At 38.7% G+C, this 20,326-nt stretch overlaps 2 protein-coding genes across 2 annotated transcripts; both read right to left on the reverse strand.

Annotated features, from left to right (window-relative positions):
- Window positions 1–421: 421 nt before the first annotated feature.
- LOC113676204 (polycystin-1-like protein 2) lies at window positions 422–8,876 on the reverse strand. The gene is made up of 10 exons (XM_089211075.1): window positions 8,716–8,876; window positions 8,317–8,349; window positions 8,091–8,216; window positions 7,653–7,868; window positions 7,064–7,352; window positions 5,839–6,563; window positions 5,401–5,631; window positions 3,709–4,986; window positions 2,637–2,811; window positions 422–2,270 (listed from the first exon to the last, which is right to left on the reverse strand). Exons 1-10 carry the CDS (start codon window positions 8,857–8,859, stop codon window positions 655–657), a joined length of 4,833 nt encoding a protein of 1,610 aa, XP_089067201.1. The 5' UTR covers window positions 8,860–8,876; the 3' UTR covers window positions 422–654.
- Window positions 8,877–9,401: 525 nt separating this feature from the next.
- LOC113674050 (uncharacterized) lies at window positions 9,402–16,604 on the reverse strand. Its single transcript, XM_027190552.2, has 7 exons — window positions 14,642–16,604; window positions 13,081–13,222; window positions 12,419–12,534; window positions 12,119–12,177; window positions 11,790–11,923; window positions 10,597–11,284; window positions 9,402–10,044 (listed from the first exon to the last, which is right to left on the reverse strand). Exons 1-7 carry the CDS (start codon window positions 14,924–14,926, stop codon window positions 9,402–9,404), a joined length of 2,067 nt encoding a protein of 688 aa, XP_027046353.2. The 5' UTR covers window positions 14,927–16,604.
- Between the last annotated feature and the right edge of the window lie 3,722 nt (window positions 16,605–20,326).

Consider the following 20,326-nt stretch of genomic DNA (forward strand, 5'->3'; position numbering starts at 1 on the left):
CATGGACATATGTAAAAAAAACTTTATTCATATAAAATTAGATCTTTTCTAAAGCATCTATCCCTTTTTTTCTTTATCCGGCATATCTAAGTCATTATGAAACTGTTTTGTAAAATATTCTCTTCTTTTTTTTTCTTATTTTAGTAGGACTCTTGTTTTAAGCGAAAGTGTCGAGGTTTGTTCTTAGGAGTATCTTGTTAATAGAGATTGATTGCATGATTTTATCATCCCGTAGTAAAAGTAATTTTAAATAGTCCCAACAATTAAGTTGTAGTATTAAAAAAAAACTCGCTTCTAAACCGTTGGATGAGAATCTCGAATACTTTTTATTATCAAATAGAAGCCCTTTTACAGAATAAATTGTGTCCAGCTTTTACATAATTTTCTTTAACAATGAGTAGTTAAACAAAGCCCACGCAAATTAAAACACCCAAACAGAATGAAAGCAAATTAAAATGAGAGGTCTAAGTACATAAATTAACTTTGTCTCAAGCGCGGGAAAACGCAAGTATCACAGTTAGGATTATTCTCAGTCTTGCATCTGATTGGTTGAGGAGGAGACGCTAGTTTTCTCAACCAATGAAGATCGAGGTAAATCAAAACGCCACAATTTCGGATTGTATCCGACATCCTATTGAAAACATGCTCCATTTATTAAACAAGATCCATGTCCGACGTGTTCGAAAAACTGCTTTCCATACCGTCACTCCAGTCGCCTTTCGATGAGCTTGCATCTTCTCTGTCGTCGTCTTCTTCATTTATGCTACTAGAACTCCATTCATTTTGTGTCAGAAAGAAATTTCCTCCCATTTGAAGTATTGTTTTCCTCATGTCTTTTAGCGAATTGTACTCATCCACTGAATCAATATCTATCATTTCCTCCAAAACCACCTCTTCGAATCTTACATTTTCGGATGACAAGCAAATGTACTCCTCAGCTTCTCGGTTAATTTTGGAGTCCCTTTTCAAAAAGCCAAAGACATCTGCTTTCCTTCTATTAAATCGCAGTTTTCTGAGCTTAGTTTCTTTTATTGAGTGTTTAGTGTCATGCCAAAGAATCTTGACTTTCTCCATGAAATAGTGCGCAGCAAACCGAGCTAATTCTACGTCAGGAAAACGCCCTTGTTTAAGAAGCCTTATCTCCCGGTAGGAACTGTGAAGGATACTCAAAAACATGTTCATTAATATCATTGCAATAGATAACGAATATGCAACGGTAAACAACTGGGCCATAATCTGGTTGGCTGCCTTGAGCTCATTTGTGTACATGTTATCGCCCAGCAGCCTTTCTAAGAGCATCATGAGGGATCTTGCCAGGTTTGAGTAGGTAGACACATTGCTTCCGAATAGAAGAGTACCTAACTGTGTGTATGCAAGGATTGTAGCCGTGAACACCATTGAGTACGAAAATAGATGTTTCAATGCTGATTTCACGGTATACGTGAAGTGACAGATATGATTGTTGAATTTTAGCAACCTCAAAAATTTGACGGTAACAATGAAGACGACAAGAGACAGCAGCCACGTTTCTACATCACACCACAATACAATGTAGTCCGAACTTGATGTGGCGAACGGGTTCTTCTTAACGCGCTTTAAAAAATTACTCGTATATTTGGCCTTGAAGAAAAAGGATGCCATTGCAGCTACAGCAGCGATAACTTGCAAAGCATCTATCAAGTTCCAAAAATGTGTTACGTACCTCCATCCTTGATTAAATAGTTTTAAAATCTCCATCAAAAGTAATCCAAGAAGGAAAACAATAAGTAGGAAGTAACAAGCTAAATAAATCGAACGAAATCCAGGATCCGCAGGGTAAAAAATCTTTAAGGTATCAATTCTGGTATTCATAATGGAGCTTCCTGTTGGGTACCTCTCAAGCAAGTACTTGGCTGCGCTGAAAAGTGTGCTTGAGGGCTCATAAACTGTGAATTCAACAAACACTGCAATTGTTCTAAGATCAATCCAATCGTTGTTTTCTAGGTCATCGATTACTCTTAAAGCTGATTCAGCATTATAGCCAAGATCAGCGACATAGCCTCCACCATCGTAACTGGCGTAGAACCCGTTAAAGGGGAGTGCCTCCAAGGCATTTGCTGTCCTATACCTCCAGGGCTTAGGACATAGCTCATCAAACGAAGCCTCGAATTCGCTGATGTTATAAATTGGTGTCCAGTCACGGAGATTGTATGTCGTCTTGTCTTCTGAATGAGAGCTGTAATGTGACAAGCATCGCTTCACTTTTATGTAATCATCCGTCAGACATGATTCTGCAAAGAACGAGTTCAAAATTTTACGGAAATCCCCTTAAAGCTGGCTTATCCTCTGATGCGACATTACAAGACAATCAACCTTTGTGTCTGAACATCTGCTTATAACAGAAATTCACTGAGTAGTTGAAGCTATTACTATTTTCCGAAATGACTATGCTCACCCTTCAGATTTTGGAATCGCTAATATGAAATACGCTTTTAAAGTCGCCCAACAATCAGTTGTGGAGAGGGTGCAACGCATAGTCCAAAATTTGCACCTATTCATGATTAATTCCAATTCTTCCTAACTACAAAGCACGTCTTAAGACAGATAAAACGTGTTTCCTTAGAACCTGATAACCCTTTAGCGTCTTAAATTCTTACCTGATTTCACTCTAATCTGCCGGAGCCTGGGCATGCCAACTAGAAAAGGATATCCACTGCTGATGAAACCCTCCCCTAAATTAACCTGCTTCCCATTATACCATTTGGATAAGAAGAGGCCTGGCACTAGTTTTTCTCGAGTCCAGTTCCAAAATGCCGTGGTGTTCCTTATTCCCTAAAAAATTCAGAATGAGAGGGATATACCATCAGATAATTTCAAAATAAACTATAGCGTTGAAAATTTCCCACTATTCATCTTTGATCAAATTTCGTGGTAGCTGCGAGAAGCGAAGAGCTGTTAATAGCCAGGAGTACTGACTGGGTGAATACTTACGTAGGGGAGCTTATGAAACTCTATTATCCAAATACCATTGCTTTGGTAAAAATGGGAAGCTTAAGGAAGTCTCCATGGGAAGGATGCATCCTGTAAAATGGCGTTACCCTGTACAGTTTTCTTGCCAACGTTGACGAATAGAGACTTGTAATAATAAATTGATATGTAACGACTGTAGGTTGATTATTGATTGTCATGGGTGGTGAAGGTATTAACCCTTCAACCCCTCATAGTGATTAGCACCTACTTTCTCCTTACAATATCATCCGCGAATCAGTCATTTAGGTTACAAGAATAAAGGAAATGATCACCAACTAAAGAGGCTATTGATTTTTTAACAAATTCTCCTTGTCAGCACCTTAGGAAATGTGTAGAGCACAGTAAGGAGAGTTTGCATACTGATGTTAGGGTGTAAAGGGTTAAAGTAGCCCATCCAGCCGGAGTTTATCCCAGTTTCCATCACATGAGGCGCCCAATACTACCTTACTACTCTCGACTGTGCAATATGCTAATCTATCGCAAGGATGCCTCAAGCATTTGATCAGGCTTTCCCGATAATTCGTTGGTACTTGTTTATACTCCTGGGTGGAGAGAGGCATTGTGAGTTCCAAGAACACGACACTATAACCGGGCCAAGTTTCGACCCACAATTCTCGACCAGAAGTTCAACGCAATGACCAATAGGAAACCGTGATCCCACAAAAACCCACTGGAACATGGATAGTAAAGAAATCTTACCTCGCCAGATTTATTGAATATATCCCCGACTGACCTTCTCAGGTGATATCTTGAAACGTCCCTATTTCCATAGCATACTACGAACAGTAATATAACAAAAATCAAAAAGAAGCTGATTTCCCGGACAGATCGAAACATCTTTCGAAGTTTTATCCAGAACTTTCGAGATGTTTCTAACACGTCTTTTTCTGGCGGTAGAACCATAGTGTCTTCCTGGCACGGATTTTTTCGGTGTGGCAAGCCACGCACCGGATCATGTTTTAGGGGTTTTCTGATTATAATCGATAGTAATGAAGAAATAATTGCAATTTGAACGGGTTGCAAGATAAACACGTCTTGTAAAAAAGAAATGAGCACTGATGTAAGCCATTCATTTGAGATATTCGCTCCCCATTGCAGGCTGTACAACACAGTGAAGAACGCTGAAGACGGAATGGCGAGGCTGCAAAGAACCCATGCCACGTATATGAAAACGTGTGGGAGTCCTTTTGGTGAATTTTCCTCCTCGAGCTCTCTGTGATCCTTTAGTGTTGTCTTAGGTTTGACATTTCGAAAAACAGTTAGAATGAATACATTTACAGGTAGTGCGATTAATGCACTTTGGATTCCAATTTTCACCTGTGTCCAACTCATGGTTAACGGTCCAATTTGAAAAGTGTTGCGAGGTTTCTGACCAAAGTCATAAAACATAGCATTTGTGACCATGGCTAAGAAGACCACAGACATGCAACATGATAACCGTTGCGTCCGCGTGAAGGGGCTTTGAGGTGGTTTTGCGAAGACAGAAATCCATAAGTGTCCATCAGCTAGTTGCTTTGAAGCTCTGAAGTGGAAAAGGTTTTTAAACGAAGATATTTCCTTCTTGTTTGAAGTTTTGAGCTCTACTTCGATCTCTCCCTTACCTTTTTCGACTGCCAGCCATCTTTTTGTGAGGAAATACCATTTTTCCTCCGTTTCCAATTCCGTTATAACTAGATCTTGTAAGAACCACCCAGGACTCTCGCCGCTATTGTCGTGCCACACTTTTACTTTGTAAAGCGACCCCAGTCTTCTTGGCAAAGATACTATAAATGTATTGATACTTCCACGAGAGAAAAACGATTTCTGGAAAGATGAGTCGTTAAGGACGATCATATCACTGTAGGAGTCCTCGCCGTAAATTATCATTCCAACACTGGCTGTGGTTCCATTGCCTATCCACATTCCTGTCTGAATGGATATGTGGTAGTGATGTGGTCCTTCCTCGTCGCCAACCGGAAGATAAACATTTGGTATAATCTAGTAGCGATAAATTAAAAAATAAATCTCTCTCTGGCACAGCTGCAATTTCTACTTTTTCTTGTTATTTAGAATAAAAAGACGCGCAAGCACTGATATAACTATGAGTTCTCTCCCACAGAAAGAAAAGAACGTTATATTCTCTTAATAATCTAGTTTAGTACTCGAGATTAAAAATGGAGTTCCTTTATCTCGTGGCTAGCCTGACCGACCAGCTCGGATTAACTGAAAACGCTCCAAGTGTAGTTGTTTACTTACCTCTTTCACCGAATTTGTCATTGGGTGGCAGAAACCAGGCCTCTAAGCTCAAGTTTATGCTGTACTGGAGATCTTTTTCAAATTACATTTATTCAGATGTCTAGTCTCTTTATCCTTCCTGAATAAAAAGTGTATAGCAACATTTTATTTCCTGACCTTTTGTGTATCTTGTCTGTCTGCCCGGCGGGTGAAGACGAGGCCAATAAAATATATCAAGAGCATGCTGCATATCGTTACCAAGACGACGAAGTTCTTCCTGAGATCTCTGAACTCACCAAAGACCTTGTGAAACTCAATTCTATTTGGTTCCACGAAGAACGCTCCGCCAAAAGAAGATAGGTGGTTACATTGGCAGTAGATATTCCCTGAAACTACTTCTGGTGCAATCTAAAGGAGCAAACCAGATGAAAGAAACTTTTAAAACAATAAAATACCGTCATTGACAAATTTCTTGACTGGAGGAGTAGGGTGGGTTTGTTTGCGACCCACCACCACTTACGACCCCAGCAGACACAAGGTATGAAAGCCATTATAATCGAAGATGTACTTTACTTAAGTGTTTTTTATACTCATCATTTCAGCAGCAATCCCTACCTTACATCCCTCGTCGGTCCAATACTCCTTTCCTTCAGACCAATAGAAGCAACTCCCGACTGATACCACCAAGGTGTAATTTAAATCTGTAGAAGCATTGTATTCTGGCCTCAAAATGGTGGGTACAGGCGTGGGGGCTGGGGGCGGATCTTTCGTGCCAACACAAGATCGTTTCTTTCGTCTTCCTCCGTCTTTGCAATAGCTCCGGAGTCCGGTCTTGGGATCAACACTTCTTCTTGCTCTTTTGTGAAGAGGCATGTCTGTAAGGCTATTGTTCTCGTAATAGTGTATCCCAATGTAGTGGATTCCAGTATGGCCAGTATCAGAAGCATTGAAAGAAAAGATATAGCTATCGTTGCCACATTTCGGTTCTCCGAGCTTGCATGGTATTGCAACTGAAAAGGTGTGCTTCGTTGGCGTGGGGTAATCATAAAAGCTCACATAGACACGTAGAGAGACAGGAAATAGGTTCTCTGGTTTCAGTTTTACATAAACTACATCGCGTTTGTGAGGAATGTTAACTTCATGGTACTGTATAAACTCAGAGTCGTTGATTTCAAAGCTTGGTTTGACAAAATAATGCACTGTCTTGCTCAGGACATCACCTTTAGATCCATTGTTGGTGTTCTGCGGTATATACAGCTGCACTGGCTTCTTTAAATTGGAGAAAGACAAATTTTTCTTCTTTTCAGGCTGAAGGACAACGTCAATAACCCATGATTTGACTACAAGAGAATAAAAAGAGCGTACCATCTATTCAAAATGGTCAGTCTCATTATGATATTGCTCTTAGGTTGTTTTCTTGTTGGTTAGCCGAAATATTTGTTTTTACGTTGTGTTTTCATCTTAAAGCTCACGACTACGACTCCAGTCATATTATTGATTTTATGGCTACGCGTACGGTTTCTCAGAAACACCACTTAAAGCTAAGAAAATGTGAAGTAACATGTTACATGGACAGTTGCAGCGATAAATAATTTCGAATGATATGGAGAATGAAAATATTTGTCCAAACCACAGAATTTTGTCAAGCAGTTCTTAGTTCGATAGTATGATCGTAGTGAGAAAAGGAGTTACAGTAACTTTTTTAGATGCAATTCACAAGGAATGGCTTTTCACTGTGACCTCACGTAACAAATTGTAATTTATATGATTCTCGCCAAAGAGAAGTGAATTGTCCCTCACGTTGTTAGTACTTTCAACAGTAAATGAACCAACAACTTACCTCTTGCTGCACTAGTGTGCCAAGTGTAAGGATTTATCTTGAATAACACCACTTTGCAAGTGAGATCAGCCCCATTTACTCCTTGCGCGTTGAGTGTCTCTTTGTAATTCGGTAGTTTAAACTTAATCTTGTCGATTTCTACTATTGCGTTTGACTTATCCTGTACGAAGAGAACCATCGACAGAAAGCGACTGTCAACAACCACAGGTTCCACAGCAGATTCGGTAACCAAGAGGAGATTTCGAAGTTTCCATACAACTTTAAGAGCTTTCATGGCAATAGCTCTTCCCTGCAAATGAAAAATAAAGGAAAAGTGGAAATTTTTAATTTGTTAAAAGGTGTTTGGCTCGTGACGAAGCCTGAGTGAGGTAAACCTCTGAGCTTACCGACCTACAGTGACCTGGCTTAGTTGAACCAAGCTTTGACGACACTCGTCATGCTTTGCGGTGTTCTTCTCATCTCAACGTAAAATGCCATGGTTTAGTAATGACCAATCCAGAGAGAACGGGTACCCCAGTGAGGAATGTTAGTTAGTGAAGTAAAAAATCATATCGTAATTACACTGTCAATCTTGAGTATTCTGCAATACCTTAGTCTTGTCCACATTATACCAATGTTTTCCAATTGCGGAGCCAAGTCCATAGTTTCTGGCATCTTCAGAAGATATTCTCAAAATATTTCCCAACCCAAGTAATACTTTGGAACTGATCTCTGCCACCGTGCGTGTATCTGCATCTTCGCTTTTGTTCGCTAGTAACGAGGACAGAAAATTTGTTGCATTTTCCAGCAGTTCCAATGCCACGCCCTGAGTACAATATAAAATAGGCCAAATGCATTTACTTTTTGTTATCAATTCGCCTAAAGATTGTCAACTTCTTCATTTTCTCCATTTAAAGCCTAAAGCCTGTTTTATGACATTCTTTCCTCTCTAAACAGGGTATAGCTAAAGATATTAACTTGATAGCAAACAGGAAAAACAGTTGCCTAAAAATTTGTACCGAGCGGTAAAATAAGTACCCCATGTCACCTGCTTATCTTGAGATATCTCGTCTCTTTCGTCGGTTACCATGGCTCCCACCGTAGTAACTTTTGTGAAAATGTCCATATCGTGGATTCTAGCTCCTTTCAGTGCGTTTATGGTATTATCTTTCAGCTAGGCATAAGTAAAAAACTTAATTAGGCAATTCTTTTTAAAAAGGCAACCATGAGCTAATCGTGACTTCGCATGTGGCTTTTAATCTATATATTCTTACCTTCCGAGCTGTTTCCTCTGATATTGCACCTCGCTATTAGATAGAGCGAAAGAAAAAATTACTCCACGTTTCCCCGGAAATTGCATATTATATCTGATCAATTATTAAAGCTAGCTACAAATTTTCTGTATCATAGCAAGCTACAGCAATAATAATTTTCAGCTGAGTATCGATTGAAATGGCTTTTTTTTTTCGCTCTAGTTAAAAAAAACTGGAACAATCCTCCATAAATAATCTGTAAAACCAACTATGAGTTTGCTATCTCGTCCTTTTCCTCTTGTGTTTGATCGAAAGTATTTCCTTTTGAGATTTCACTTTTCCGTTGAGATGTTATTGTTTTTTGTAACTATTTATAGCAAAAATTCGTACTGCTTTTGAGATGAACAAAAGGTAACTAACCTTTGAATCATTCGAGTGCCTCCTCTGTTCCACAATTGACAGCACCGAAATCGCCACCTCGCAGGCCTTCTTATACTCACTCGTGTTTGCCAAGTCTATGAATTTGTTCTTACTTCCGTTTGCAATCTTATGTAACGTTTCCATCACTGAGTCCTGGTCCCTTACCTACTCAGAATGAAAAAAAAAAACTGCTGAAACACGTTTTAGAAGCTCTACAGCGGAAACAAGCGGTCACGCAATCTTAAATTTGAAAAACATAACTTAAGACTAAAAAAGTGGGTTTTAAATCATTTCTTTTGAGAAAAATCTCGAAGAGATGAACCTCTTTACCTTCCCATCGCTAAATTTTAATACATGATTTCAATTGCCAACTCATTAGAGTAGACTGCCCTCCTATTCTCATCGCCCCCTGAAATACATTTAATTTCCCGCAATTGTATTTTTTTTAAATTATCCAAGGTTCCAAACGATTATTCCTGGTCACCTCTGCCTTATGCAAGATATCTATGAAATCTGATTAAGGATAAATGATTATGTTCTGATCAGATTCCTTTTAGTAAAAGTTGATTCGTCTAAAATTTGCCTCGCTCCCAGCTTGAGGCTTCTTAGCCCATTTCTTTTCTTGATCTTTATCCAAAGATCAAAATAATTTTTTTTAATGAGGAAAAATTAAAAAATTGTAAAAGTCACTGTCTTACCTTGACTCTGATTTTGCTGGTTCTTTTATCTCCAAGTTTATCCATAACAATAATGTCCACCAGTAACTCGAAGTCCTTTGCTCTATCACCCGCGGGAAGATGTGTAGACAACATGTTGTTTATTGCCTTTGGATAATTGATTACTATGCCAGCGCTCGTGTTGTAGTGATACTCGTACTTTAGGGGTTTATCCTCGTCATTCCATCCAACGCAAGTTATATTGAATAACGTTTCCACTGCGAAACCGTCATCAGGGGTGACAGAACAGCCACCTCCTTCATTTTTTTCATCAGGCAAGGAATTCACAACGAACTCTTTCTCGTAATCTTCGTGGATCAAATCATGTTTAATCTGTATTCCAATCGTAGCCTTGATCTTTATCCGAGGGTTTCTGGTTTCATCAGAAATATTCTTCATGGAAAATCCCTTCTCGGAAAAAGTTTTCAATTGTCTTGGAGATATACAGGTAAATGCTTGTAAATTTTTCCACCTACGGCTATGGTTCGTGGAATGAAAAATGTAGACATGCCATTTTATGTTCCTAATCAAATTGCATAGTTTTCCCTCACAAATGGGTTTGAGCTTCAACGGCTTGGATTGAATGACCTTTTCACCGCAATTGGTTATGCATCTGCAATTAAAGATATTGTCACTATTAATATATAATCGTCATTAGATAATGGCTCAGCAGCAGAAATAAACGTATTACTAAACGAAAAAGCAAGATCCCCTCGCCTGCCCTTTGCTCGAGTTTACGAGTGAAAACTTAAACGTTTCATCTCGGTAGGATCCAATTGCCTCCGATAGCCCCAAGAAAGGTTGTAGCCATTAGTATCAGAAAGACATTTTGTATAGCATATTGATTGCAATTAATTTTGAAAACAAAAATAAAGAAACGTGATAATCATGCTTACATATTAAGGACGTGAATTCAGTTCAAACAGATGAAATTTGAATCGAGTTCTTAACTTGACACGAGTTGTTAATTAAGTAAAATTTTTTTGGACTAGAAATGCACGGGTATCTAAGACAAGCCGATACTATGAGCTCGTTAGCGTTAGACTGGATCACATGTTGGCCCTTTTCTACTCTAACTTTTTCGTTTCTTATGCAATCTAATTTCCAAAGAAAAATTATGGCAGTCCGACTGACAAAAAGATGTCGAAACGCATTTCTGTCTTACCTGAAAGTGAAGTTTACAGCTGGATGCACCTTAAGCACATGAGTTGCTTCTTTTTTCCTATTTCCCTTTGAAATCAGCACTTTAAAATGGTAGCTCTGCATTGACTTTAGTCTATTGACGTATACGACCAAGATTGATCCGTTTGAGGTCATCTTTCCGTTACCGCAGCTCTCATTTAAAGACATGTTATCCATCTTATAACTGCAAAACCAATTGAAACTAAGTACTCCATAAGCTAGGCTATCTGGATCATGTGACTGCGAAGCATTTAAGATTACTTCACCCGACACTCCTCTGCTAGCCTCCTGCTGGCCTTTTATCTCTGCTAAAAGTTCTGGCAGTTCCACCTTGAGGAGGTTAAAAGCTTCTATTCTTTTTCCACCAGGGTCATTGAGACGTGCTGAATATCTGATAATTATTGAATAGGGAGTATTGCAATATCCACAAATCTTGCGAGGGTTAAATACGAACCTCTCCTTAAGGCTAATGTTTTGAAATGCAAGATTTCGATTTTCGTCGCAGACAAGTGACATTTCCCATAAGGAAGAACTTAATCGCATGGGCCTGGTGTCACAGCGAGAGATGACGGCGAGCAATTTCGGGCGTGAGGTTGTGAAAACTTCCCTGGTTAAAGATTTCTTATTGACGACGTGAATTTCGACATCAGGGGAATAACAACTGGAATTTCCTGCAATTAAATCAAATGTTAATCTGTTATTTAATAGAAAGAATGAATATCCAAAATTAAGTTATTTTCTTTATGGCCCCTTTAGGACAGCTTCACCTACGATCTAGACAAGATTTGAGAGATCCAAGTTTGAGCCCTGACAAGAACTCTTTGACTGCTGTTTTTGGTGAGGACATTACTCACGCAGTGCCAATTTTCTATTCAGGAGTACGAGTCGTTACCATCTAAACTGTAAGAGAGTTCTTAAAAATTTCTGGGAAGGACATTTGCCTTAGAACAGCATCCTTAGGCTCTAGGATGGAAAAATAAAACCCACGGTAGGTTTATGCTGAATAAACTGGGACAAACGTTGGTGATAAGGGGCCATCGAGTTGAGGAAAATTCATTTGATGATTCACAACTCAAGATGAGTGGTGCAGTAAATAAAATTTTGCAAGTTTCTGTGCTACCCATGGAGTTGCTAAAATATCTGCTCGACTGCAACTGAATACATTCTTTTACCAACCAGGATAGTAGATTTCGATGCGTTCTGAAGACACTTTTTTTTCCAGGGTCGTAGAAACGAAGGAGGAAGCTTCCTTGATACAATGTATCTCCAACTCAGCGGAAACCAATGGTTTAAACGACCGTGCACTCAACCTGTATAGTAAAACAACAACAAAAAATACTTAAAAGTGTTTATTTTTTTTTCACATCTGCTTCGCTACCAAGTGGGAGAGAGTCTGTTTCCATCGAAAATCGAACGTCGATTTTTAGAATAACTAAAACATTAAAGGTTTCAAAGCTCATCTCAACCCCAGAGTACAGCATGACTAAAACACTTAGAGCACCCACCGAAAGCGTCGAAACGTCACACGCAGAAACCCTTGGGTCTGTTCTAAAAGACGTCTTATCTGCAAGAGAGATCATGGTACAAGATATGTGAGCGAGTTTAGGAAACATTTTTACATGAAAATGTAAAGGTCACAGTGAATGACGTGTTAGCCCAACATTTGTACACCCCTTCCCTGGGAAACAGAAAGCATATGCGATAAATTAGGTACTCGTATATAAGGGGCAATGGATTAGTGATAGAGCTTTTAATTGCAGATCAAAGTAGGATTCGTGATTAACTGTTAGATTGTTCGAATGTACCTCCTCTGTAGATTTAGCTGACCAGTATTGATACGGTTCTCTTGAGTTATCCGAACATTCGAGATCATTGAATGCAAAAAGTTCAAATATTTTTAACTTCACCAAAAAGTAGTAACCTGTGGATGAACGGAACTTGTCATTAGTAATTCCCTCGAACTGCAATGTAGGTCTATATATATAAAGAACAACCTAACAAAATGATGAAAGGGCCTATTTCTATCATTTATCAATAGTTTGTGCTTTCTAGTTTTTGTTTTGCTTCATTTCTTCACTAATAAGTTTGACTGTTTCATAAGGGAAATAAATTGACGGCCTTTAGGGAAACTTTTTTAACAAAAACAGCCATCCAAGAAAGACAGGATCTAATTTGTCTCCTTTGTTGCAAAATGTGCCAACATTTTGCACCGGAATTGGGAGGTGAACGAGAGGAGAGTTCTTAAACCTCTGGCCATCAATTACTCATTTTCTAAAGATGCTGGTACTAACAAATGTTTGAAGATTGACTGATGTTTCAAGCAAATTTCTTTCAAAAATTCATAAAAAGTTTACCTTAAATAATCTGATAAATTTTACAAATACCAAAAAACTGACAACTTCAATGGCAGTTTTGCTAAAAACTCTCGTAGAAATGACTCAAATGAGTAAAATCTAACCAGACTTACCCGGAGCACAACCATAAATTTGCATTCGTAAGCCAATATTATTGTTCCATCCCAGCGGTATTACCATAACCAGGCCCGTAATAACCGGAAGTGGGACGTAGTTGTAACGTTGCGTGAAAATGTCGTTATTTCCGGTGAAATTCTAGAAGCATAACAATTTTACACATGAATGAGTAAAAGTTCTTCTATAAAATAGCTAACTTTTTTGTTATATGTTGCGCGCAAACAGATGCCGCTGCTATGACTAATGAAACTTCCGGTTGGATGTAAAAATCAGCTGCGAAAAAGCTGTGGTCGATTTATTATTAAGCCTCGAGCACGGCAAAATAATTGCTATGCTCGTGGCTGGGATTAAAAATGTCAAAATAGATCATTTCTGTTTCTAACTTTTCTTTCATAATGGTGCTTGCTTCCAACTAGTCCAAAATATTTATTTCAGCTCAGACTGTTTCCCTTAATGGGTTCAAAAAACTTCAAATGGAAATAATAACTCGTGTGGCAGCCCTTTAAAAGTCTTTTTCCAAAGTTGGGGGTAACACCTCCTGCCGTGCTCAATAAAGCTCCCTTGTGAAGGAACCACACGACGTTACGTACTCTTGTGATCAAGTCTAATAAGTCCCTCTTTAAAAGCCTATTCTAATCTTCTCCATTTCTATAAGTACGTGTCCCCATCTGGTTTATTCTCGCCTCTACAGCATGAATTAGAAAATTAGTTGAAGGTGTCCATCATTTTAAGATTTCTGTCATATCACAGCTCCGATAGCTACGCACTTTATGATACAAAAAAAATTATGCAAGTTATTTCAAATAATTTTTTTTCGGCCCAGATCAAAGCTAATAAGCTAATATATATCCCCGATTCTGTAATAATATGTTTGTGGAGTAAATTGAATTCCTTTCCTTTCTCTGTTTTCATTTCCCGCATTCAAAGCCTTTAATTAAAAAACAATTTAAGAAATGTACATTGTAGGGTCGAAATACCGCTATGCCGGAGGGGTTTTACTAAATACGCAGTTATTAAAATTTTCGCTGAAATGGTTAACTGAGTTATCCTTGCGAAAGCCGCGTTTAAAGCTTTAAGATAAGTACTAGTGCAAGAGATTATATTCTCTTTTTCCCGAGTCAATCAAACTATAATTACGGCAAATCAATATCTAAATATGGCCATTAATGCGTTAAACAGTTTTTAAGCGAAGCCGGGTGAAAAAGTTTAACTCCACAGATCTCGACAAGCCTCTATGGTGTTTTTAACCTAAGCAGAAGTTTTTTACGGAGCGCACAACTTTATTAATAAAGAAAAAATTCACTGATAAACCCAAAATCGAAATGATTAGGACAGCAATGGAGTATTAACATATTCGCTTTTTTACTCTTGATAAAGAGCCATGCACATTAAGACAGGAAAATATTTTTCTTTAAACGAACCACGCGATATTCATGTAGGTGATATGTTTCTCTTGATTTCTACGTCAAAAGGGACGATGACACCATATGTCTATAAAAATACATATAAAAAAAGAAACGGCGCCAAGTAAACTGCAATAACCAAGTATCGTCGTACCTTCACTTCTCCACTCGTTTCTTTAAAACTCAAATACTCTTTTCCAGTGGAATACATCAGCATATAATCTGTGATCCATTCTTTCTCACTGGAGTCATTATATCCAAGCGTGGAAATACCTGTTACTATACTTTCATTTAGTAACTTGGCCAGGATCCATATCTCATTCCGGTGATGAGTGCCGTTTTGCGGTCTTCGTTTCTCAAGGGCATGCGGCGTTCGAATGCCCTTGGTGTTCACCTCTTCGCCTGAAGCCGGCCGAACACTATCACCACCAAAAACCATGGAGATTTCCTTGATTTCCAACGGATATCTACAATTGGCTTGTAAAAAGAAGATGACCGGTAGGGGAGTCTTAAAATGACTTCCCTCATCAAAAATTACATGTTTTTGTTTTCACTAGAAGCGCTTTTCAAGTCTTTGCATTTTAAATTGCAACTTACCTGTCAAGTTTTCAATCCCGTGTGGCTCGTCTGAGGCTTTTCCAAACACAAAGGAAGCAAAGAAGTTGAACAACAAAATTGATTTCATCTTAAAACAAAATTGGACTTTTAGGCCGAAGATTCGACCAAATCCAAGAACATCTGAAAAAATTATTGTGAGATGGTTTCATATTTCCATAGAAAAAAACTCTATTATCACGAATGATATTCAATTGGTGGAAATTTACCGCCGGTTGTCAAAAGGAAGACGTGGAGGGAGCATCTTCCTTATTGCTGTCTACAAAAAAAACACCTTTTTAGACACAAAACAAAGAAAGAAACAAAACAAAATTATCCCAGTGACCGTTCTGGAATGACGTTTCGTTTGTGAGTTCTACTCGCAGACATCTGCCGTACCAAACGGGACGCCGTAGACTCGGACTCTTTCTTCCTTTTGCTAAAATTTTATTTTCGTGAGCCCCTGTTGTTCGGTCATTTTCTGATACGTTTGATTTCAATCGAGAACTTTCTTTTACCTCTTTTAGCTTCGTTGCACAAATTTGGTGTTATAGTCTTTCACTTGTGATAGACGACAGTTTGTCACTAAAAAGCTGCATGAATCCGAAACGCAGCAACACGACGACAAAATGAAAACACGGACACAAATTCTTTGACACCATCATAATAAAGAGTGGAATCGATCTGCTAAAACGAAGCCACCTTAAAAATATTAAACTATTGTTTTTATGCTAATTCAGGGCTCCTCGGGAAATTATTTCCAAACAGACTGTATTTTTTATCTTTTTTTATTTATTTATTTATTTTTAGAATGAAAATGAGAGATATTAAAAAATGACGTCTCGTTGACGACGTGTCACCATTATTTAATGCGAACAATAAACGTGTCTCAAAGATATACAGAAATAAATTTGTAAACACAGAAAATAAACATATCTTATGAGGCGTTTTGGTGTTTAGAATAGTTAAATATTTTTACCCGTTGTTGGTATTTTGACTCCGCCTTACGGGCTCTTCAAAATACGGTACAACTCGTAAAAATACTCAGCGATACTACACACCAAAACGTCTCGTAAGATACCTATTATCCAACTGTTTTTTTTTTCTGTTAAGTCTTTCTACTCATTTCTCATAAGGCGGGAAAAGCAAAGCGGATAGAGAAGCATAGCGCGCAGCCGACTGCTTAAACAGTTTTTTTTTAATTGTACAAAATAACCAACTGTCCAAATAACCATACAATATCACAAGATATTTGTACTCTATTCGAGCGTTATTTGTACTCTACTTTGTGCAGTTGGATAAATAAGAGAGAATATAAGAGAGATTAACGTGAACGTGTGAACGAAATAGCTTTCATTGTTGACCCAACAGGATCAGGCTTCCCGAAGTACATAATTATAACTGTAAAAATCATGGGGTGGTAAGTGAGTATAAAATCCTGGGGGCGGCATCGGTCAAGTTGAGGCTACAAGGATAGAAAAGTAGGGCGAATTGATTTTCTGAAATATTTAGTACAGTCGCACCTCGATTATCCGGACTCATCGGGACCTCGGTAAATAGACCGGATAATCGAAAATATGAATATTAATGAGATACAAATGTGAAATAATTATCTGCTTATCTTTAATCAATAGAACGGCTAGCTTTCGCTTCGTAGGCATGTTTTTTATTTGAGTTTACGATCGATCGCTCGTGTGTTTACATAGCCCACGCGGAGGGAACTAATCAAACATGAATTTCCCTTGGCAACAAAACAATTGGGCCAACCATATATCAGCTGAACGCATCAGAATATTTCTTTGTCTCGTCGCACTTTCGAATTTTGAAAAGCGCACAGGGTAATACGCTGTTTCAACAGTCTTTTGAAAGGATTATTGGGCTCTTTGCGACTTTGAGTTTTCAAGATCACAACTAATTAAGAGGCGATCTCTGTAAGAGCGGTCCAGGGCATTTCGCATCGAAAAAAAGTTTTCCCTCAAACTTTGCCCAATAAACTATCTTTAGTAACAAGTAAATAATACCACTGCATTTGTATCTTGCATTTTGAATGCGAGCTCAAAATGTTCGCATATGTCTCTTAGCATCTTGACTTTGAGACTAGACATCCTTGCTTCTCTTGCCAACGAGCACACATCATAGATATCAAACATGATTGGATGTTTCAATCTTTCTCATCCATTACTGTGTTCCTTGCCTCTCTCAAACACCCTTCGTCTACATCAGACGCGGATGCTTCTATCAAGTGGTCGTCTGCGTCGGTGGCATCATCCGATTCTTGTTGTATTTTAGATCGCTGTTTAAGGCACAATCTCGAGAAGAAACCCTGAATCTGTATGTTGGATAACCACTCTGTTCTATCGAACATTCTCTCTCCATCTATTGTGCAAGCATTTCGCATATCCTTTGCTACTTTCTCTGGGTTTAGTTTCTGACAGTGTCTCATCCCATATTAAATTTCTGTTTCAAGTACTGCCTGACGTTTTGCGAAAGTCGTTCACTTGCACCTCTCTTATGAAGAGCCTATCCCATGGGAAGCTTTGATGTACTTGTCAAGGGTTTTGTGGCCACTGTAACCAGTTCAGTCGAACTTTCACCCTCTAATGACAATGACTGAAAGTAATGAACCCACTACCTTTTTACTTTATCATAAAGACTTTAAGTCATACTCGCAGGCACAGGACTCACATGATGAACTAGCTAGTTCATATGGAAGTCAAGGTCGGCCTGCGTCTTAAAATCTTCATCGCAACCAGGTTCAGGGCATTGATAGGAACTACCGTCGTTGCCATCATTACTTTCTCCTGCTGATGCAGTTCGTCGAGCAGTAGAGGGGAAAAATGGAATCTCCTTCACCAGATCCGTCATTTTTTCTGTGGAAAAATTGTAATTTTAATTTTTCTCCAAATGCGCAGGCCCTCTTGTGTAAGTTGCTGAAAGTGGCAATCTTGATGTCCCAGCCCTCGTAGAGATGATACTAGCTTACTGTTGCGATAGCAACCTGCTTCATCCGATCTTATTCCTGAATTTCGTAACTTTATGGTGACAAAGAGATTTACAAAGAGATTAGGACTGACAGCACTGAAAACTGGTCTTTTTTACAGCTGTTAAGAAGGTCTACGTATCAGGTTACTTCCAGGCTTTCCTCCTATCTTACAACAACGCTACTCACATGCCAATTGATTTCCCTCTTGGGAAACCATTCTGCTTGCTTTTCCCGGAACTTCATCGTCCAGTTAACTATTATAAATGCTTCATCTCCCTCCAAAGTATCGACAATTTGCCGCTCGTACTGATCCTGGTTTCTGCTCTCAGGATATACCCTCTCCATTCAAAGATCTTAGCGGCAGCATTTTTTGCTTCAGTAGTCTTCCGCTTGAAACCTACCCAATTGCATTGTGTACTCAGAAATAGCGCCTTTTACTTCTTCAAGAACACTCTTCAGCATCTCACAATCCTCACACTTCACGTTGTGACTGTGACTGCATACTTTCTGAACTTCAGTGTCACCAGCATGGCTCAGTGCAAAGACCCTACAGTGATCGGCACATTTGCTATCGTCCTCTTCGCAGTGATTACGGTATGTAGTCTTCAAATACAACTTGCTCTCCTGAAGCCTCTTCCGAACTTCTTTAAACTGGTCCTTTTCTGCTCCCACGCTTTCCAATTCGTCTATAATTTGGAGAAAATCCTTGAAACCATCCGTTCCCTCAGCTGCAGTATCTTGTAAACCTCTATAGAATGCCATACATCTTAGAAATGGCCTTTGACATTTGTAAATTGACAGAATACCGGATCTTTAGCCCTTTGGAATCGCTACCAGGGTGTGTCGGATACTAACACGCTGAACTTTGGCTCAAGAACTTCCCATAAATGTGCCTATGCTTCGCGCAGACCCACATTTTGCCATAACTTAGTCTTCTACATCGAACAGGCCAGCCCTTGAAAAGATAAGCTCTCCTTCCGTGAAATTATCTTTTGACAAATGGATTAAGCAGAGATGACTCTTTATTGAGTCAGTACTCTGAGGCAAGTTAAACAAACCGGAAACTCCTCGTGAGTCTCCGAACGAAGTTTCTGAGGAACGCGACTGAAAACAGGACTTCCGTTTGGCGAATACCGCTTCAAGAATTTAGTGTTATTAATCCCAAGCAAACCAGTACCGAAAGAGACATATGAATTACAGCTAATACAATTACGCACTTTACAGTAAAGATATAGCTAATTGTTGGAAAAATGAGGTCACACGTAACGTAATAATTTATTTCCTCAAAAATCGCGGGGTCCTTTTCCACAAGAACTCCCTAGAGTTCTGAATAGAAACTTTCATAAAGACAGGTGTGCAGACAAAATTTCTCTTATTCCTGCCGACCAGAATTCGGATCCAAAAGGCGATGTTATCGCTGCTTTATTAAGAAGGGAGAAGCAATTGAGTATAATTACACATGTACAATTGAATTATGTGACAGTGGTCACGGTGTATTTCAGTGTGTGCTGTTATCGCCGGTTACACTAAATAGAATCCTGTAGTTTGGTTTTGAAATGTTCATACAAGTTTGAATAACGTAAGCCATCATAACTCAAAAATGAAATAACAGAAGCCGAATTTTTAAAAAGGGGTTTGCGAGCGCTAATCAAATTATGATATTCGATACGCTGTTGTTGACGTCTTTCGTCACGAGATAATAAAATTTGTCAAATTTTGGCCTTTTAAAATGTTTAAGGTATTAATCGGTGTGGTCTTAAAGCTCTGTCCACTATATTTTCCACTATATTTTCTACTTAAAATGGTTAAAATCTAAGATTTATTGAGCTACTCACATAAAACGGTCGGAGTTTGCTCAATAAACTAATTTGCATAATCGGCTGTCACGCTTGCAATATCGCTAAAAGTGCGAAGTCACCTCGGCGAAGAAAATCAATAAGTGCAAGATGTTTTTATATTTTTCTGCAGCCAAACATCTTATTAGCAGAAATCAAGCGGAATTTTTAATGGTCTGGTCTGGACTTGAGCAATATCAATCGAGAAAGAAAGAGCACTTTTAACCAATTTCAGAAAGCTGTCCAACGAGTGTTTTTAAATAAATTATGACGAGCCTCTGAATAAACGAATATCAAAATTGAAATGCATTTTATACACCTTATATGTCACACACTTTAAGAATACAAAATATTTTTTGTTGTATGCGGTGTGATACGAGAACCGGGCTATTCAACTTCTGAAATTTTCGATGTCGCAAGAGGTCAA

Source organism: Pocillopora damicornis, chromosome 7 (genome assembly GCF_964200805.1).
Source record: "Pocillopora damicornis chromosome 7, jaPocDami1.2, whole genome shotgun sequence".
Taxonomy (NCBI): domain Eukaryota; kingdom Metazoa; phylum Cnidaria; class Anthozoa; order Scleractinia; family Pocilloporidae; genus Pocillopora; species Pocillopora damicornis.